The sequence below is a fragment of the Delphinus delphis genome, chromosome 15, assembly GCF_949987515.2.
Source record: "Delphinus delphis chromosome 15, mDelDel1.2, whole genome shotgun sequence".
In the NCBI taxonomy this organism is placed as follows: Eukaryota; Metazoa; Chordata; class Mammalia; order Artiodactyla; family Delphinidae; genus Delphinus; species Delphinus delphis.
In genome coordinates this window covers 70,960,215-70,981,694 of record NC_082697.1, presented here as the reverse complement: position 1 = coordinate 70,981,694, position 21,480 = coordinate 70,960,215, and the positions used below count along the sequence as shown (strand labels likewise).

The 21,480-nt window shown below is 49.5% G+C and overlaps 1 protein-coding gene across 2 annotated transcripts in view; it reads left to right on the top strand.

Annotated features, from left to right (window-relative positions):
• GSG1L (GSG1 like) overlaps positions 1–21,480 on the top strand; it is a 217,980-nt gene that overhangs the window by 173,418 nt on the left and 23,082 nt on the right. Inside the window, exons 4-5 of one of the 2 annotated variants that reach the window (XM_060031965.1) lie at positions 3,231–3,342; positions 18,247–18,414. In XM_060031965.1, coding sequence (XP_059887948.1) covers positions 3,231–3,342; positions 18,247–18,414 — 280 coding nt within the window. The remainder of the gene's footprint in view (positions 1–3,230; positions 3,343–18,246; positions 18,415–21,480) is intronic. The other variant, XM_060031966.1, reaches the window with a different exon arrangement.

The window sequence follows — 21,480 nt, the reverse complement described above, 5'->3', positions numbered from 1 at the left end:
AAAAAAAAGTGCTTTTTCCCCTGTGCTGTACAGGGGGGAAAGACAAGCAGTAAGCTATTTGGAGTCTATACAGTAGACAGGTTTAGTATCCAGAATATATAAAGAATTTCTGTCAGTTGATAAGGAGAAAGATTTTTAATAAAAGGAAATTGACAAAGGATACAGACAAGCACAGTCATAGAAGAAGAAATAACAATGGTTAATAAATAACATGAAAAATGCCCAAGCTCACTAGTAATGAGGGAAATTATAAAACTTAAAACAATGTTGAGGTGTCATTTTTTACCATGCAATGGGCAAAATTGTTCATGTTTTATAACATCAAGTATCGGTGAGGATTTGGGTGAGGACTCTCACGAAGCTGGCGGAAGTACGACACGGTACCTCTGCTCAGGAGAGCAGGTCACTGACGCTGATTAAAATTTAAAATGCACGTGCTTTACGACCTGGCAATTCCTCTTGTTCACGCTGGAGACATACTTGCTTGTCCGCACAGAGAGACTTGTAGAAACGTGTTCATTGCAGCATTGCTTAGAGAGCAAAAAGCTGGAAATGACTTAAATACCATCAACTGATTGGATAAATAAAACATGGTGTGTCATTATCAGGGAATCTTATGCATCAGTTCCAAAGAATAAGGTACGTCTGTCATGTACCTCTTGGAAGTTGACCAGGAATTGTGTCAAGTAAAGATAAATAAGATACCCACGTGGCTCAGCCCTTGTCTCCTTCTAACAAACTGAGCCAAGGCAGAGGGGACCCTAGAGGCTTCTAGCATACCTGCCGGGGTATGACTGAGGATGGGGTCTAAGCCTGGCAGAGACAGCTGGGGAAGGCTGAGCCTTTAGGGGATCTCTGGGGGCCTCAGCACCTGTCACAGTCACCCTCTCCCTGGATTTCCTGACTCAGGTGCTCCCCGCCAGCCCTGGAGAGCAGCTGTCATCTGCGGCCAGAGGTCCCTGAGGGGCTGGCCCCGGCCCAGAGATACAGGCAACCAGCTCTGAGTCCTCTGTCTCCGTGGGGCCTGGGGTCAGGTGGCTGCAAGGAGACAGGTGTGCTGCATCCTGCTGGCTCAGCTCCCGAGACCCGACTGTGCACCCCTCTTGTCTACTCGCTTTCAGTGACATTACACGGGTAGCTTGAAATTGGCCATGGTGGGATTATTCACACCATGGAAATTGGCAAACGCTACAAATCATAGCTTTTTTTTCTCTCTCTCTCTCTCCCTCTTTGGGGAACCTGGTGTTAAACATTTACCTTCACACCATGACAACTCAGGGTGTCCCCCTTTGCCCTCACACCTGCCCGCAAGGCTGGGTTTCAGGACTCGGTACCTCACTGCCTCTTTATTTCTGTCTTTCCTTATCTCTACCCCTTCTCTCCTTATCTCCATCTCTTCTCTCGTCTCCATAGGGGAAAGGGTGACTGGGGCAACAAGGGGAGGACAGACGCATTCTAGGCAGCATGGGAAGAGCCCTGGCTTTAAGGGCATTTGGATCTGGGCCCCCGTCACAACTAAGCCATCTACTCCCTTTGTGACCTGGGACAGACTTGACCACTCTGAACTTCTGTTTTCTCACCTGTAAAATGGGAATAATCATATTCAGGACTACTATATACAGCCTTGGAGGTGTGGGTCTGCTTCAACTCCAGGGAGTGATGTGCACATAGACTGTGATATGAATGGAGCCCTATGGAGATGTGCAGTGGGCAGCCTGAACAGCGGTACATGGCCCACATCATCATACTTACTTCAGAGGGTTGTCATGAAGATTAAAAGATAATTCTGTAATGGAGGTGAACGAGTCTGACAGAGTGCCTGGCACACAGTAGGTGCACATGCATTGTTGGTTTCCTTCCTTCCTCTTGTCGTCTATCTCTTCCCTCCTCATCAATACCGTATCACTCCATCTGAAAATTAGGTCCACGCCAGTTAGCCCACAAAGGCTCCAGATGCCATAGTCCACACGAGCAATGTCCCCAGGTTCATAATGATCCTGGTAACTGTAACGATTGCATGCCCGCTGGGCAGCAGACATGGATGCTGCCTTGCTTCATTTCAGCCACTTTTCACCTTACTTGTCATAATCCTCATCTTAGGGTTGAAAGACCTGAAGCTCAGAAGAGTGAGGTGCCTCGCCCAGGGCCACACAGTGGAAACGTGGTGGAAAAGGATTCCCACTCAGATCCCTTGGAATCAGAGTTCTCCCAGCCAGTGGGTTTCAAGATTTTTGACATGAGCATGGAAAAACATTTCATATTACAATCACTATACACACGCACGTGCGTGCACGCGTGGACACACACATGTATAGAACATGTATAGAAAAGTTTCACAAAACAATATTTACTTCTGCTACATTTGATGGTATCAGATATCTGTTCCATTCCACTCTTGTTTGTTTATTTTTTTAAATTTTTTAAAATTAACTAATTAATTAATTTTTGGCTGTGTTGGGTCTTCGCTGCTGCGCGCAGGTTTCTCTAGTTGCGGGCTTCTCATTGCGGTGGCTTCTCTTGTTGCAGAGCACAGGCTCTAGGCACGTGGAGCACGGCATATGGGATCTTCCCGGACCAGGGCTCAAACCGGACCAGGGCTCAAACCGGTGTCCCCTGCATTGGCAGGCAGATTCTTAACCACTGCGCCACCAGGGAAGCCCGTATTTGTTTGTTTTAAATGCTGGTTGCAATCCATGAAGTTGACTTCACAATCCACTAGTCTAGTGAGTCAAGACCTGCGGTTTGATCAACATTCTCTAAGCAGCTTCTCCCAAATGACCTTCTAACACAGGTATCAGCAAACTCTGGCCCACAGGCTAAATCCAGCCCAAGGCCTGCTTTTGTAAATAAAGTTTGATTGGTCCACGGCCATGCTCATCCCTTCATGTACTGTCTGTGGCTCCTTTGTGCTGCCACAGGAGAGTTGAAACCCAGAAAGCCTAAAATGTTTACTTATCTGGCCCCTGACAGAAAAACTTTGCCCCATCCAGAAGCAGATCTGACTCTGTGTCTCCCTTGTTTACATTTCTCCAGGGTCTCCCTTTGCCCTCGGGCTCAACTCAAACTCCTTGGCAGGCTTAGAGAACCACTGCCCTCTGGTCTTCCGTGTTCCAGTCCTGCTGCCTGTCCTTCCCTGGGGGTTCATGCTCTCCCCAGCACTAACAGGCCCCTGGTGGGCAGACAAAGCCCCACCTTGCTTCCTGACACCTTGTCCTGCTCCCCCCTCACAGGCCTCCTGGGAATGGTAGCCCACATGATGTACACGCAGGTGTTCCAGGTCACCGTGAGCCTCGGCCCTGAAGACTGGAGGCCCCATTCCTGGGACTACGGGTGGTCCTTCTGGTAAGTGGCTTTTGACTTTCAGACACCAGAGCCCCGAGGCATGCTGGAACTTCAGTAGCTCAACCCAATTGGGAAACAGAGGAAGGTGGGGCATCGGGGGGAAGCCCGGAGTCCAAAGATGCTTTGAGATCCTAGAGCTGAGGTTGACAAACTATGGCCTCTGGGCCAAATCCAGCCCATCACCTGTTTTTATGTAGCCCTCAACCTAAGGATGGTTTTTACATTTTTAAAGGCTTGAACAGATGAATCGAAAGAAGAAAAATATTTGGGGACATGCGAAAATGATGGGAAATTCAGATTTCAGTGTCCATAAAGTTTTCTCGGGAAATTCAGATTTCAGCGTCCATAAAGTTTCCTCGGGAAATTCAGATTTCAGTGTCCATAAAGTTTTCTCGGGAAATTCAGATTTCAGTGTCCATAAAGTTTTCTCGGGAAATTCAGATTTCAGTGTCCATAAAGTTTTCTCGGGAAATTCAGATTTCAGTGTCCATAAAGTTTTCTCGGGATATAGCCAAGCTTATTGTTTACATATTGTCTACAGCTGCTTTCACGCTACAATGGCAGAGCTGAGCGGTTGTGACAGAGACTGAATGGCCCACTAAGCCTAAAATATTTACCATCTGGCCCTTTACAGATAAAGTTGGCCAGCCTCTGCCTTAGAGGCTGCTCTGCAAGGTGGGATGGAAGCTGTTGAGAGCCTGGTGAAGGGTTCTGACTGTAGGGGCCAGCACCTCAGAGCACGGTGTGCAAGAGAAAGGCAGCATCCGTCAAGATTCTTTGGCTTGTGGTGATAGAGTCCCAAGATTAAGTAAACAGGAGGTGTGTATTAGTTCATGGAACTGAAAAGCCCAGTTGGCTCAGCTGGGGGTGGGGGCATGGATTGTAACAGAAGAACCCACCCACCTCAGTCCAATCAATGAGGAAATACCTTGGTTCCTGTAAATGGAAAGTGCAGCTTGGCATGGACTTCAGGGAACGTTTGATCCAGAGTTTCTGCTGTCATCAGGGCTGAGTTTTCTTCCTCTGTGGTCACCCGAGCGTTGCCCACTCCCCATGTTACCTCTGTCCCTGGGTGGGCTTCCCTCCTAGTGGTGAGAAAGCGTCTTTGAAGCTGGTGCTTCTTCCTCCACATACAGGGGGGGAAAGAGCTCTTTCTCTAACATTCACTAAAGTCGCAAGCTTCCCTCTGAGAAGCCCAACTTAAGTCATTTTCTCTCTTCTACATTGTCACCATGGCTGGGGGAGTGTCATGAGCACATTGGCTCAGCTGGACCATTCCTCTGGAACGAGGAATGAGTCCAAAACTCTCACATGGTAAGTGGGTGGAATGGATGCTGGGTGAGCTACCGCAATGTCTGCTTCAGGCACAGCTGGATCCAGGTGGTCAGGTGATGGATCAGGAACTCAGTCGTTCTCTCCCCACTTCTGACTCCATTCTCTCTTTGGCGGCTCTATTCATAAGCAGCTTTTCCCCAGGTGGTAGCACATGTGGTCACCAAGCCCAGTTCTAGGCTTACATGTTACAAAGGTAGCAATACCAGCAGAGAGTTGGGGCCTCTTTCCAATATCGCCAGACAAAATCTTGTTTATGACTTTCACTGAGTTAGCTTAAGTCATGTGACCATACTGCAACCAATGATTTAGACCCCGAGGAGACTCAGCTGCTCTAACTGTCTGGCCTAAGTCATGTGGTGCAGAGGGTGGGGTTGCCCCATCCAAACTCTTGGACAGGAAGATGGAGGAGAGGTCCTCTAATGGATAACTGGGGGTGGGGCAAGGGCGGAGCGAGGTGTTCTCAAAAGGAGGAATGTGCACTGGCAAAGACAGTGACCACAGCTGTCTGTTACGCAGGGCATCCAGGTCCGGTTCTGGTGCCTAGGGGCATTTATCCACTCAGTCATTTAACACATATTAACCGAGTGAGCACTTATTTGGGGGCAGCTGGTGCTGGGGGTACAGCAGTGGCTGAGACAGTGTGGTAACAGGGGATTAAGACAATGGACAAGCAGTACTCTGAACCCATGCTATGATGTGGGTGGTTGGCTCGGGGTGGGGGGAGTCACAGACAGCCACGGAAGCACAGAGAAAGTGTCACTGACCCAGCTTCCCCTGGGGAGGGTCCTCGGGGGAGAATTTGGTCAGGCAAGCTGGTGGAGGAGGGAATAAGATAGCGTGTTGGACAGGGGAATGGCAGGTGCAAAGACTTGCCCGTGAGAGGGCGTCTTGGGGGGAAGGTGGTCAGAATGCAGCAAGAAAGGCTTTGATTGTGACCCGTGGGCACTCCTGCTGTTTTTCTGCCCCTTCCCACTCTCTGCTTGGCTCCGCCCCCTTAAAGCTAAAGGCATGTGCCCTAAAGGGACCTTGACCCATCAACACAGACCCTGATCCCTTTAAGTAGAACAGTCGTGGGGAAACCTCACCACAGCGCTATGAGGTAGGTGGTTCATGGAGGGGAAACTGAGGCACAGAGAACTTAAGTAACCTGTCCAGGGTCATCCAGCTTGTGAGCAGCGGAGCTGGGATTTGAACGCAGGCAGTCTGGCTCTGGAGCCCACGCTCTCAACCTCTGTACTCTGCCTCTCAGAGGGGGTGGGCTAATAGCACATGGCACATGTAACTGCTCAGGGAACACTAGTTCTTCTAATATTGTCGTTACTGACATGAAATTTAACGCGCACGATACCCCCCTGTTGCATATGTAGACACTGAGGCTCAGAAAGGTTGGGTCACTTGCTCAGGATTCCGGACCCCCTCCCCCGACGTGCCTCTCTTTCCAGCAGCCCCTGGCTCTCCGCCTGGCCTGGAGCCCAGGCTGCTGGTCTCCCACGGGAACCTTTCTTCCCCTGAAAGCCAGGCCTCCTGCCCTGCTCCTCAGCTCCCCCCAGGCCAGCCTCTCAAGGGGCACCCAATTCCCATTTGACTTATTTAAGGCCGGTGCCCAGTGTGCAGCCCCTGTTAGGTCTGATCCATTTCTCCTTGTCACTGAGGCCCGCAAGACAGATCAGCCCCATTTTTCATCCCTCGCATCTGGGGGCCTTGCCAGGGCTGTGCAGTGTCACCTCTCTTGTTTAATATGTGTGCGGCCATTTGTCAAAATTCTGCCCCCAGCCCCCCACCAGGGAGGAGGCCAGCTCCACAGCAAGACAGCACCGGCCTCTGTCTCCCGGCCCAGCAGGAGAGGAAGAACGGGCTGCAGGGGCTTGTCGGTTGGGGCTTCTGAGGAGCTCAACGGATGTTGGGGACCAGCTTTCGAGAGCCACACGTGCACGGGAAGGCGAAGGTTCCACGGTTAGGGGTCCACCAGCCTGGGTTCAAACCTCGCCCTGACGGGCACTGCCGGCCACCGTGAGCAGCATAAGGGCGTGGTTGAGGGGCGGCCTCGGGAATCAGGCAGCTTGGGAGCAGATCCTGACCCTGACCTTCACCAGCGGTGGGCCTGGCCAAGTCACTCACCCTCCCTGCGCCTCAGTATCCTCAGCTGTAAAATGGGGACAGCCTGAGTTTCCACGTCACGGGGCTCTTGTGAGTGGTGCTCTAGTTCTCTGTTGATTTATCAAACGTCCTCAGAAAACTTAGTGGCTTAAAATAAAAAATGTGTGATTATCTCTTATGGTTCAGTGGGTCGACCCAACTCAGCTGGGTGTCCTGCTCCGGGCTGTTCCACGATGTTTCAGTCAGATGCTGTCTGGGGCCAGTCCTCTGGGGCCCCGCTGGGCTAGGCATCCAGGGTGGCCCCTCGCAATGCTGGCAGTCGGCGCTGGCTGGCACTGGGAGCTCGGCTGTCAGCGAGATTGGCTTCTCAGGCACGGTGGTTGGGTCCCTGGAGAGTGTCCCAAGAGATCCAAGTGGAAGCTGCAAGTTTATTTTAGGACCCTGCCTCAGAAGACACGCAGTGTCGCGTCTGCTGCGTTCTGATGGTCAAGAGAGAGTAACGGGGCCAGGGTCGAGGAGAACGTGGTGCACAAAGCATGAACCCCAGGAGGTGTGTCTCAGGGGTGGGGGGCATCTTTGGAGACTGTGTGAAATAACGCACATGAGGCACTTAGCACAGAGAATGTGCTCGATGCGTTTTGCTATTAAACGCAAGCGACCCATCCTCTCCGAGTCTCAGCTTCTTCATCTCTAGAGTAGGGATCACGGTAATGCAGGTCTAATGGGGTTATTATTGTGAGGGCCATGTGACACCCAGCTCTTAAAGTGTGTATACACAGTAAGTGTAAGTGGCAGCGATTATAAATGGTGATAATGACATTGGGCCTTTGGTAATGCCATTGTCACTTTTTGAGAGACATGTGACCCAAATGTCCAAGAGGATGACATCGGTGAGCTTGCAGGCAGCCCCTTGCGCTCCGTTCTTCCCAGTCTGCCCCGACTTGCTACTCACGCTTGTTTTCAGGACTTTAGTGTTTCCTTGAGATCCAGCCCTGGCCACACCCTCCCCTCACGCCCAGACTCCCCTCCGTGGGCCCCCACTAAGCTGCGGAACCCCATCCCTGCCCTGCACCCCGGTCCCTCCAGCTCTCCTCCCTGCTCCTTTATTTCAGCTCTTTGTCTTAACTCTCTCCAGGTCCACCTATGACAGTGCCAAGGCAAGACCCTGGCAGATGGGGGGCACGGGGACACAGCACATGCTTGGTGTGGGGAAGGGGTGGATGAGAGCAAGGTTGGTCAGCACCTAACTTTGTACCAGGCACAGCAGGAGGCACTATACAAGCCCTGAGCTTTCCGGTCCTGCCATTGACTCCCACTTGGAGGGGTTGCCATGTCTACTTGAGGGATGAGGATACAGGCTCAGAAAGGGCAAAGGCCCGAGTCACACAATCAGCTTTAGAGGCTCCAAACTGCGTGAAGCCCAGGGCTGAACCCAGCCTGTAGATGTTTTGTTTGACCTGCCACAGTGGTTTATTTTTTTTTAATTTGCATTTATTTCTGTCATTCAAATTCGTAAAAACTTTACGTAAAAATCCAGGTTTCTGGCTTCTCTTGACTATTGGAAGGTATGTCTGTGTCTAGCCTGCATTGCCACATGGCAGCAGTCAGCTTCAGCTGAGTAGAGGCTGCCCCCTTTAGATGAGGCACCTGCTCTCTACTTTACCCAAGTCCCCACTGCTCCCTGTTGCCTCCCCTTGCCTTACAATTTCCTCACTTAGTCATTTGTCTGACCTTGCAGGAATTGGAGTTTGTGATCCCGGTTGGAATGTCAACATGTCAGTTTTCCTGGTGATGGTGGGAGAATGGAAAGCTAGTCACTTTCTACTTCCGCTTTGCATTTGATCAAAATGGAGAGAGGTGGATAAAGGGGCCCTCCTACCCTAGCACACACGGTGAAACCCCAATCCTGAGCATTCACATGACAGAATGAGGGTAGTAGAACATCATGGAGTTGTAGCTTATAAAAGCTGGATGCCCAGAGAGGTTAAGTAGTTTGTCCCAGGTCACGCAGTGAGAGTAGCAAATTAGGCCAGGTCCCAGGAGGGTGGTCCCTCTCTGTTTGCTTCTGGGGCCCATCTGTGTGTCATGTGGTGGCCTCACCACTGTCCTCCTTTCTTCCCCTCCCCTCCTTTTCAGTCTACATGACCCTGTGGAAACAGCAGGTTAGCCCTTTCCCTCTCTGGGGATCCCAGGCTGCCCTGCCCTCTCTGCAGGGCTGAGCTGGCATTTCAGCAAGTTGATCTCTTGCAGCAGGAGGAGGGGGGTTCTGGAAGAGCCTTGGCTGCAAAGAACCACTGGACAGGGTGTTTGCTGGTGTTACCGAGAGGCTGTGTGGTCCGCAGGAATCTCTTGCTCTTACTCATCCCCCCTCCTAGGCAGGTGGCACTGGCCTCCTTTTCTCTAAGAACAGGGCAGGGAGAGAGCAGTGTGGTGCCCAAGGGTGCCCTGCGGCCGTGGATGGACCAGCTGGGCCCCCAGAACCTGCCGTCATCACCTCCTGGCTCCTTCAGTTCACACGCACTGAGGATGGCCTACCTTAGGAGCATCTGCACCATGTCCTGCCCCACACAGTGACCCTATGCCCATCTGGCCTGCAGGTGGACGGGGGCTGCCTCCCTCAGTGACCAGGTACAATCTTTCCACCGAGCAGGGCCTGGGGTGGATTTCAAGGTGGCATCCATGCATCTCTGAATCTGGTCCCCTAGCATCCCCCGACCCACCCCTATAGCTCCCAGAAGACAGAGAGTTAGTTGACAGCCACTCCCCTTCCCCTCCCCCATCCGTGTCACAGTGTCCACTCTGTCCTTGTCTCCAAAAACCAGGCCAACCACCCATGTGCCTCACTGTACCAGTCCAGCCATGTAAGCTGCAAACACCAGCAGGCGTCCCAGACGTGAAGTTTTCAATCTGTGCTCTGCATGGGGGCCTGAGGGCCGGGGGTTTTGGGGAGCAGGGAGGTTGAAGACTCACAGATGCACCCCTGAACCCCTCACCCACATCAAAACCAGAACGGGTTTTTTTCTATCTGCTTTTATTTTATCTGTATTTATTCATTCTACAAATATTTATTGAGCACCTGCTATGTGCCAGGCACTGTTTCAGGTGCTAAGGAAATAGCAGTGAATGAAATAAAGCTCCTGTTTTCATAAAGCTGACATTCTGGAGTGTGGGGGAAGACAATCCGAAAACAAATAATAAGGACTTGCACTTCTGGGAAGATGGAGCAGACACACTTCTCCCTACCTTCCTGCTAAGTACAACTGAAATCCCGGACATTATATATAAAACAAACATAATAAGCCTCTGACAGGTGGAGGGAAGACAGTAGCCTGGCTAAGGTCCCAAGGGATAACACACTGGTGAGTACTTTTTGTCTCCTACATCCCAGATGTGGAGCTGAAGAAATCAACAACTCAGAAATGCCAAAAGGCACTGACTCCCCCCTGTGCCCCACCCCATAAAAATGCCTCTAAAAGTCTGCTTTCTTGTCAAAGAACCAGAAAAGGGCCAGCCTACCAAGACAGAAAACTTTTAGCAATAACTGCTCTACCCAGTCACCCATCACAGGAAAAAAACAAAAACAAACAAACAAAAAAACCCCAAACAACAACAGCAAAACCATCCTGTGGCTCTACCCCACTCGTGCCAAGTTTAGATCTCATGGCATCAGGCTATAATGAGGCACTCAACTGCACGCCCACGTCCTGCCGAGCTGGTACCAGAGTAGGGAGCTGTGACTTTTGCCCTGCTTGACGGTAATATGCCCTACCCACCCCTGAGTGTCAGTGGAGGTCACCTGGAGAGCCTGGACTCCCATCCCCAGTAGGCAGTAACAAGTAAGAACCCTCCCTGTCCCTGCTGGAGTGGTGTCAGAGGAGACGTAGTGGAGAGTCAGGATTTTCGCCACTGCCCAGTGGTGATGAAGACATCCCCCTCCCTGTGGTGTCAGTGGAGGCAAATTGGGGAGGAGTAATGAGGCACTTCTGCCCCTCCCAACCAGAGTGGTATCTACAAAGGCCTAAGGGGGTCAGAACTCCCACCCCTGCCCAGCAGTAACCAGGAACCTTTCCATCTTGAATGTCAGTGGTGGCCCAGTGGGAAACCTGGACTTCTACTCCTACCTGGCATTAACAAGGCAGTGTTCCCCCTTCCTGTGTCAGAACAGTGTCAGAGGAAGTCAGCTAAAGCAGAAGGTTTAAACAAGATCCAGAGTCTCATTAAAAAAATACCCCAAATGTCAAGTTTGCAACTAAAAATCATTCACCATATCGAGACCTGGGAAGATCTCAACCTGAAAGTAAAAAGACAAAATCCCAATACTGAGATAACAGAGATGTTAGAATCATCTGAGAAAGATTCTAAAGCAATCATGAAGATGCTTCAACAAGCAATTACAAACACCCTTGAAACAAATGAAAAAATAGAAAGTCTCAGGAAAGAAATAAGTCTCGGGAAAGAACTAGAAAATATGAAGAAGAAACAAGCTGAAATTTTAGAACTGAAAAATACAATAACTGAAATAAAAACTTCAGTGAGTGGGATCAACAGCAGAATGGAGAGGACAGAGGAAAGAATCAGTGAACTTGAAGATAGAAGTTACCTGATCTGAACAATAGAGAGAAAATAGACTTTAAAAAAATGAACAGAGCCTCAAGGACCTCTGGGACTATAACAAAAGATCTAACGTTGGAGTGCCAGAAGGGGAGAGGAAAGAGGATGCTGAAAAAATACTCAGAGAAATAATGGCTGAAAAACTCCCCAATTTTGTAAAAGACATAAACCTACAGAGTCAAGCTGAGTGGATACCCAAACAGGATAAACCCAAAGAAATCCACACTATGATACATCTGTGTTTTTAAAAAACCTGAAGTCAAAGAAAAAAACAAAATTGGGCTTCCCTGGTGGCGCAGTGGTTGAGAGTCCGCCTGCCAATGCAGGGGACATGGGTTCGTGCCCCGGTCTGGGAAGATCCCACATGCCGCGGATCGGCTGGGCCCGTGAGCCATGGCCACTGATCCTGCGCGTCTGGAGCCTGTGCTCCGCAACGGGAGAGGCCACAACAGTGAGAGGTCCATGTACCGCAAAAGAAAAAAAAAGAAAAAAGAAAGAAAAAAATATTGAAAGCAGCAAGAGAGATACAATACCTTAACTGTAGGGTAAACCAATTTAAACAGGGGATTTTGCATCAGAAACCATGGGGCTAGAAGGAAGTGACATGACATTTCAACTCCTGAAAGAAAAGAATTCAGAATTCCATTTCTAGCAAAAATATCCTTTAGGAAAGGAAAGGGCGGATCAAGACATTCTCAGATGACGGAAAACTAAGAAAATTTGTTGTCAGCAGACCTATCCTAAAAGAATGGCCAAAGGAGTTCTCTAAACAGGAAAAAAAAAAAAAAAATTAAAGAAGGCATCTTGGAATGTTAGGAATGAAGAAAGAACATTTTTACTTTTTCTCTTGAATTTTCTGAATCATGCATGATGATTGAAGCAAAAATTATAATGTGGTCTGATGTGGTTCTAAATTACTCAGGAAATATTTAAGGCAATTGTATTATTGATGGCAGAAGATTAAGGGACGTAAAGTGAAAACCACATAATCATATCAATCAATGCAGAAAAAAGTTTGATAAAATTCAACATCCATTTGTGATTTTTTAAAAAAACTTGCAGAAAGCTAGGAATAGAGAGAAACTTCCTCAACTTGGCAAAGAGCATCTACAAACACCTACAGCTAACATTATACTTAATGGTGAAAGGTTGAATGCTTTCTCCCTAAGACTGGGGACACCACTCTTACTCAACATAGTGCTGGAAGTTCTTGCTAGTGCAGTAAGGCATGAAAAGTAAGTAAAACGCATAGAGATTGGAAAGGAAGAAATAAGCTACACCTATTTGCAGATGACATGATTGTCTCTGTAGAAAAGTCTAAGAAATCTACCCCCTCCAAAATGCCTAGAGCTAATAAATGAGTTCAGTATGGTGTCAGGATACAAGATAAAAATACAAAAAAATCAATTATATTTCTATAAGCTAGAAAAAACTGTTGGGCAACAAAACTAAATAATACAATACCATGTACACTTCAAAAAGTGAAATAGTCATAAATCTAACAAAACAGCTACTTGACTTGCTTGTTGAAAACCACAAAATGCTAATGAAAGAAATAGAAGAAGATCTCAATAAATGGAGAGATACACCATGTTCACGGTAAAGATGTTGATTCTCCTCAAGTTGGGAAAGAGGTTTAATGCAATTCCCATTAAAATCTCAGCAACATTTCTTGTAGGTTTAGACCAGATTATTCTAAAACTTATTAGGAAAGGTAAAGGAACGAGAATAGCTAAAACAATTTTGAGAAAGAAGAATAAAGCAGGACGGATCAGGTTACCCAGTTTCAAGACTTACTATATAGCTACAGTAATCCAGACTGTGTAGTGTTGGTGGAAGGATAGGCCTACAGATCAATGGAACAGAGCAAAGAACCCAGAAATAGACCCACACAAATATGCCCAACTGATTTTTGACAAAGGTGTAAATCCATTCAGTGGAACAGGGAATAACTTTTTCAACAAATGGTGACAAACGAACAAACAAAACCCAATCTTGATCTAAACTCCTTACTTTATATAAAAAGTAACTCTGAATGGATCATTGTCCTCGATATAAAATGTAAAACTATAAAATTTTTAGAAAAAAATTAGGAGAAAATCTTTGGGATTTAGACCTGGCAAAGAGTTCTTAGACTTGACGTCAAAAGCGTCAAAGGAAAAATTGATAAAATGGATTTCATCAAAATTAAACACTTTTGGGACTTCCCTGGTGGCGCAGTGGTTAAGAATCCTCCTGCCAATGCAGGGACATGGGTTCGAGCCCTGGTCCGGGAAGATCCCACATGCCGCGGAGCAACTAAGCCCGTGCGCCACAACGACTGAGCCTGCGCTCTAGAGCCCGCAAGCCACAACTACTGAGCCCGTGTGCTGCAACTGCAGAAGCCGGCACGCTGTGGAGCCCGTGCTCCAAAACAAGAGAAGCCACCGCGATGAGAAGTCCACGCATTGCAACGAAGAGTAGCCCCTGCTCACCGCAACTAGAGAAAGCCCACGCGCAGCAACGAAGACCCAATGCAGCCAAAAATTTAATTAATTAATTAATTTAAAAAAATTAAACACTTCTGCTGTGCGAAAAACCTTGTTAAGAGGTTGAAAAGATAAGCTACAGACTGATAGAAACTATTGGAAACCACATATTTGACAAAGAACTAATATCTAGGATATATAAAAACTCTCAAAACTCAACAGTAAATAACAACAAGAGCAAAACAATCCAGTTAGAAAGTGGGCAGGACTTCCCTGGTGGCGCAGTGGTTGGGAGTCCACCTGCCAATGCAGAGGAAGTGGGTTTGAGTCCTGGTCCGGGAGGACCCCACATGCCGCAGAGCGGCTAGGCCCGCGCGCCACAACTGAGCCTGCGCTCTAGAGCCCGCAAGCCACAACTACTAAAAGCCCACGCACCTAGAGCCCATGCTCCGCAACAAGAGAATCCACCACAATAAGAAGCCCGCGCACTGCAAGGAACAGTAGCCTCCGCTTGCTGCAACTGGAGAAAGCCTGTGCACAGCACCTAAGACCCAACGCAACCAAAAATAAATAAATAAATTTATAAAAAGAAAGCAAGTGGGCAAAAAACGTGAACAGCCATTTTACCAAAGAGGATACACAGATGGCAAATAAGCAAATGAAAAGGTGTTCAACACCATTAGCCATTAGGGAAATGCAAATGAAAGCCACAATGAGATATTTCTACATGTCTCTCAGAATAGCTAAAATTAATAAATAGTGACAGTGCCAAACGCTGGTGAGAGTGTGGAGCAGCTCATACGTTGCTCTAGGAATCCGATGCAGCGATATAAAGGAACAAATGCTTGCTACACACAACTTGGATGAATCTCCAGAGAACTATACTGAGCAAAAAAGGCAACCCCAAACATACATACTGGGTGACCCCGTTACTGCAGCATTCTTGACATGACGAGATTATAGGAACGAAGAACTGATGAGTGGTTGCCAGAGGTTGGGAGCCATGTGGGTATGCCTATAAAATGGCAACAGGAGGGATCACTGTGGTGATGGATGGAAATGTTTTGTATCCTGACTGTATCAGTGTCACTATCCCGGTTGTTACTATATTTGCAAGATGTTACCATTGGGGGAAACTGGGTAAAGAGTACACAGGGATCTCTCTGAATCACCTCCTACAACTGCATGTGAATCTGTAATGATCTCAAAATAAAATGTTTAATTTAAAAACAAAGAATAGGGGCTTCCCTGGTGGCGCAGTGGTTGAGAGTCTGCCTGCCGATGCAGGGGACACGGGTTCGTGCCCCGGTCCGGGAAGATCCCACGTGCCGCGGAGCGGCTGGGCCCGTGAGCCATGGCCGCTGGGCCTGCGCGTCCAGAGCCTGCGCGTCCGGAGCCTGTGCTCCGCAGCGGGAGAGGCCACAACAGTGAGAGGCCTGCGTACCGCAAAAAAAAAAAAATAATAATAATAAAAATAAAAACAAAGAATAAAAAAATAATAGATAAAAAGGCACAAGAAGAAAAAAGAAGAAAAAAAAAGACACAAGAGAAGTGCAGGGTGTTATGAGGACTGTGGTGAAATTAAACAGGGGTATGTGGTAAAATGTGATGCGCCATCTTGCTTGAGTCATCAGAGTTGAGAGTTAGACCTGTTCAGAGTAAAGATCCCTGGTTGTAAAAACTAGAAAATTACTTCAAAGGGAACTTATGCAAAAGAAGGGAATTTATAGAAAGTAATTGTATAAGAACTTTTGTTGCCAATGAAAGAAACCCAATTCAAACTGGCTTGAGGGGGGAAAAAAATCCAAAAAAGGCATTTGGGCTCCTATAATTGAAAGTCCAGGAGTAATGGCTTCAACTCAGGGATCTAGCTCCTTTTTGCGGCTCTGCTTCCTTTTGAGTCAGCTTCGTTCTCGGGGGGGGGGGGGCGGGGGGGTGACCAAATGGGCTCCAGCAGCTCCTGGCTCAAATCCCACCAGCTTGGCACCCCAGAAGAAAGATGAGCCCTGTTTCCCAATAGCTTCAGCAAAAGTCCTGGGAATGAGTCTCAATAGCCTCATCAGGGTGTCACATGTCCATCCCTGAACCAATTACTGTGGCCAGATGGAAGTGACACTCTCCTTGGCCAGGCCTAGGTCATGTGCACACCCCTAAAGTTTGAGGGTGAGGCCAACCCCACAGGAACCACACGGCCCAAGAGGAGGGGAGTAGTGGTCCCTTTACAGAATGGGTGCTGGTCAGGCCAAACCAACATACGTGTACTCATGGAATCCCAGAAAAAGCCTGCTTCTTCATTCTCTGTCCTCATGTTCTGAATTTCCATCACTCTAGTTCAAACAGACATCCCAGATTGAGCTAGACTCTTCAGTTTCATTGTTCAGAAGAGAGAACAATGTATCTGACTGGACCAGCTTGGGACAGATGTTCGGCCCTCCTCCAATCATCTGTGAACAGTAGGGTGGGATCACCTACTACGCCCTTTGATGGACAGGGCAGTTCTTCGAGGGGCCAGACTGACACCCTGCAGCTGTCTATTATAGATACTCAGAGTTTCTAGAGGACCTAAATTAGTTTCTGATGAAAAAACAGGGGAATCTCCTAAAGGTTTTTTTGTTTGTTTGTTTGTTTTGTTTTTGTTTTTTTCCGGTACGTGGGCCTCTCACTGTTGTGGCCTCTCCCGTTGCGGAGCACAGGCTCCGGACGTGCAGGCTCAGCAGCCATGGCCTACGGGCCCAGCCTCTCTGCGGCATGTGGGATCTTCCCGGACCGGGGCACGAACCCACGTCCGCTGCATCGGCAGGCGGACTCTCAACCACTGCGCCACCAGGGAAGCCCCCTCCTAAAGGGTTTTGCGATAAGGGAGGGATGATGAATGGGGATCCCTGGGAGAAAGGCGGAATCCTCAGATTTCCCCTTGCTTTCCTTCTGAGGCTGACACAGAGAAGAGCAGTGGGTATGGGAGGTGGGCTGCACTGACCTTGAGGAATGCAGGGGTGGTGATGTTGAGAGACCCAATGGGTGGCTGGTGGAAGGGGAGGCTGGAGGCCCTGAGACGGCGCAGCGTTGGCAGCAGCAAAACTGAGCCCTTGATGTGTAGGAAACCAGTTATCAAGACAGAGACTGGGCAACAGGTACCTGGGAACCAGACCGGGTGCAACTGGAGCAAGGCGGGTACCCCACTTCTGGTTCTACATGTTACTGCACGGTCTTGATCAGAGGAAGCAGGCAGGAGGCCATTTCTAGAGTGGACGCTGGAGCAGAGAAGACCAGCAGCCTGGCCAGCTGACTCTCCTAGCTCCACACCCCCCTTCCCTTCTCTCCAGATGTGGACGGGACAGATTCTCCAGCTCTGGTTGACATCCACATCAGGTGAGCGCAGCCAGGAGTCCCCAGCTGTGCCTGGAGGAGGTGTGAGCAGAGAGCCTTAATCTAACAGAGAAAGAGCTTGGAAACCAAGTCAGCTAAATGGGGAGATTGGGACTGACATATATACACTAATATGTATAAAATAGATAACTAATGAGAACCTGCTGTGTAGCCCAGGGAACTCTACTCAGTGCTCTGTGGGGACCTAAATGGGAAGGAAATCCAGAAAAGAGGGGATCTATGTATACATATGGCTGATTTCACTTCGCTGTGCAGCAGAAACTAACACAACACGGTAAAGCAACTCTATCCCAATTTAAAAAAAAAAAAAAAGTGGGTAGTGAGGATGTTGATAATAGTGATGGCAGTAACGAGGGCAAACCTTTCTTGAGTGCCTGCTATTTCCAGGTGCTGTTCTAAGATATTTTTAATGGGTCGTTTCCTTTAATCTTTGCAACAGGCCTGTGACATGGTACTCTATGAGGCAGACAGGCGAAACACCTTTGCCAAGGTCACTCGGGAACAAGGGTGATTTAACTCTCATGGAAAATCAGCTACTAGGGCGTCTGAGCCCCCTCTGCTTTTCCATCATCAACTCCAACTAACCTCACACTCCCTCACTCGGCACCTCAAACCTCCTACGGTTTGTGGCGTGCTTCCTACTGCCTCCTGTCTCCACGCCTTTACACGTGCTCTTCCCTCCTCCTGGAATGCTGTTCCCCCTAGTAAACTCTCACTCATCCTCCAAGACCGACTGCAGGCGTTGTTGTATTTTGGTCACTTTCCCTGATGCCAACCTGTGGATGGAATGACTCGCTCTCTTCTTGCCTCCCAGTGATGACCTCTGTGGTGTCTGCATCACAGTGTACAGATAATGCTGTCTCCCAGGCCAGACCACGGGTGGGGCAGGGATCAAGTCTTACTCTTCTCTGCAGCAGCACATGCTCAGGTCCGGATGTCTGGTGGGTGTGGTTTTCTGTCCCCTGCCCACCCTCACCGTGGCACCTCTCTCCTCGTCTCTTGGCAGCCTGGCGTGGGGCTCCTTTACCTGCTGCATGGCAGCCTCTGTCACCACGCTCAACTCCTACACCAAGACGGTCATTGAGTTCCGGCACAAGCGCAAGGTCTTTGAGCAGGGCTACCGGGAGGAGCCGACCTTCATAGACCCTGAGGCCATCAAGTACTTCCGGGAGAGGTCAGTGCACATGGGGTCACCTCTGGCCACCACTGGGAATCAGAAGCCCGAGGCCCGGCCTCAGTGGCCACAGGGCGCCAGTCGAAAACTAGAGTGATCTGACGGAAGTGTTCTGGGGGGTTGCGGGTTGGAAGGGGCAGGCTGGGTGAGGCAGCGTTTGGACCCACTATGTTGGAATTTCTGGGACATTTTAATGTTTTATGGGGCATGAGGTTGCCTTGGGCTTATGTGAACAGAGCCTGAGAAACCAAGAAGGGAATCAAGTTTGAGTGTTTGCCCTTGGGCCCCATGCTTCCTAGAACCAAGATAGGGTCACAGAGAGGCAGAACCAAGGTTTCCTTCTTGGGCTGTGTCACAGCACTGAGTGAAAAAAAAGACTCAGCAGTGGGATCCGTGACGGTTGCTAGAGGAGGAGGGCTCCTCAAGGTCAGGGACCACATCTGATCACCTGAGTCCTTAGAGTCCAGCTGGGAATAGAGAAGATGGCAATAAATAGTAGGTGGATGGATGGATGGATGGATGGATGGACGGTTGAGCGGATGGACAGATGTATGTATGGTTGGGTGGGTGGTTATGTGGATGAATTGATGGATGGATGGATGGATAGATGGATGGATGGATGGATGGATGGATGGATGGATGCATGGGTGGAAGGACAAGCAAATGGTTATCATATTTCCTGGGACCATCTCCTAAATAAACTACCTGTACCCAAATCTTTATCACAGCCTGCTTTGGGGGAGCTGATTGGACATGCCATAATGCCTTTTGGTGGCAGGGAACTGAAAGGTTCTCAGGACTGATGACAGAGTCTGAGGAGGAAAAGGGGGAAGGAGACTGTGGAGCTGGGCAGCACTGAGGAGTTGGACTCTTCGTGGGGCACATGGAAGGGTTTAAGTCAAGAAGTAGCACGGTGGAGGATGGTGAGGGCCACACCAGAACCTCCCTCTGACTGCTGCAGACCCCATCATCTCTCCCTTGCCCCATGAGCCTCCTTTCTGTCTCTTGAACACTACAAGCTCATCCCCACCTCAGGGCCTTTGCACCTGCTGTGCCCCTGCCTGGAGTGCTCACCTGGTTGGCTCACTCAGGTCATGGCTCAGATGTCACGTATTCAGTGAAGCCTTCCTTAATCACTTCATCTAAATTTGTACACCCCCATACACCCTGTCCTAGTCACTCTTTATCATTGCTATTTTTTCATAGCACCTACACAACCTGACATTATTATTATTATTATTATTATTATTTTGCGGTACGCGGGCCTCTCACTGTTGTGGCCTCTCCCGTTGCGGAGCACAGGCTCCGGACGCGCAGGCTCAGCGGCCACGGCTCACGGGCCCAGCTGCTCCGCGGCATGTGGGATCTTCCCGGACCGGGGCACGAACCCGTGTCCCCTGCATCAGCAGGAGGACTCTCAACCACTGTGCCACCAGGGAAGCCCCTGACATTATTTTATTTGTTTATCTGTTTGGTAGTTTGTAGACCGGGAGCTCCATGATGGAAGGGCTCTGCTGACTTCTTCCCCACTGTATTTTGAGCACCGAGGACTGGGCCAGGCACCTAATAGGTGCTCATTTAACATTTTGGGGGTTAGTTTGGGGTGTGTGTGTGTGTGATTGGCTGAATACTTCTCTTTGGAGACCTCAGCCCTGACTGCCTCGTCCACTTTCAGCTCAAGCCCCACCATCACTGGGCAGGTTCAGCATCCCAGTGCCCCTTCATCAAAGTCCCAGGTCAGTTGTCCAGTCCTGGGCCTGTCAGGTGTGGTCAGGGAGGTCAGGCCAGCCTGGCACACAGGCCCGCCTTGCTCACGGCTGTGGAAAGAGCCCGTCCACTAGGAAGGTGGTGATGACTGGCAGAGCACGGGACCCGTAGTAGGTGCTCAGGAAGTGTTTACAGCAGCTGCGTGGGCAGCCTTGTGTCTAAAGCTGCCCCATGAACACCGCATCTTCTGTCACCTGGGCTGTGGGAGAGCCCGGAGCATCATGGGCTCCCTCGTTCTCCTGAGGCAGAAGACAGGACCTCTTTGTACCTCATCAGCCAGAAGCTGCTGTTCGCTGGTCCTGAACAGCTCAGGCCCCAACGATGTGGGAGAAGATAAATGCTTCCCAGCATATGTGCAGAATATCACTTTACACGTTCATAACTTGAACATTATGCAGAGGTTCATCAAATTTTATTTCCCTTCCTCTCCAAGGAGAACACTTCAGCTTAGCTGGGCTGTTCATTTTTTTTTCTTTCTTTCTTTTTTTTGGTACCTTCTCTGCAAAGAGCTCAGAGCACACAGACAGATGTCTACACAGGTCTGTGGGGACCCAGCAGCAGGGCTGAACTCCTGCAGTGGCCAGAGTCCCTGAAACCATAGCCAGGGACGTGAGGGAAGAGATCCTTGAGCCCCCTGCCCACGTCTCTTACTCCTTGGGGAACAGGGCGTGCTGTGGAGAGAATAGGGGTTTGAGGGCCCCCCTGACCTGAATTTTCCAGTTCTGTCTTCTCACTGCTATGTGACTTGGGGCAAGTCACTGAGCGCCTCTGGGTCGATTTCCGCTGACCTACAGTAGGAGAACCCAGAGCTCTCGTCATCTCGGGAAGGCTCAAATTGGACCCAGGTCACGTGGTAAGCACAGTGCGTGGCACATGGAGGGCATTTCAGGTGTCCCTTCTGCGACTGATACAAAGTACAAAGCTTGAGAATGACCAGCTTAGGATGGAGGGGAAGACAGTGTTGTGGATATTGGGCATCTAAGAAGCACATTAATAACCACAGCAGGGGCTTCCCTGGTGGCGCAGTGGTTGAGAGTCCGCCTGTCGATGCAGGGGACACGGGTTCGGGCCCCGGTCCGGGAAGATCCCACATGCCGCGGAGCGGCTGGGCCCGTGAGCCATGGCCGCTGAGCCTGCGCGTCCGGAGCCTGTGCTCTGCAACGGGAGAGGTCGCAACAGTGAGAGGCCCGCGTACCACAAAAAAAATAAAAATAAAAAATAACCACAGCAAACAGGTGGGTGAGGTGCGAGGTGGGCTGTGAATACGGAAGAGCGCTGTGGGATAAGACGTGCCCTTGG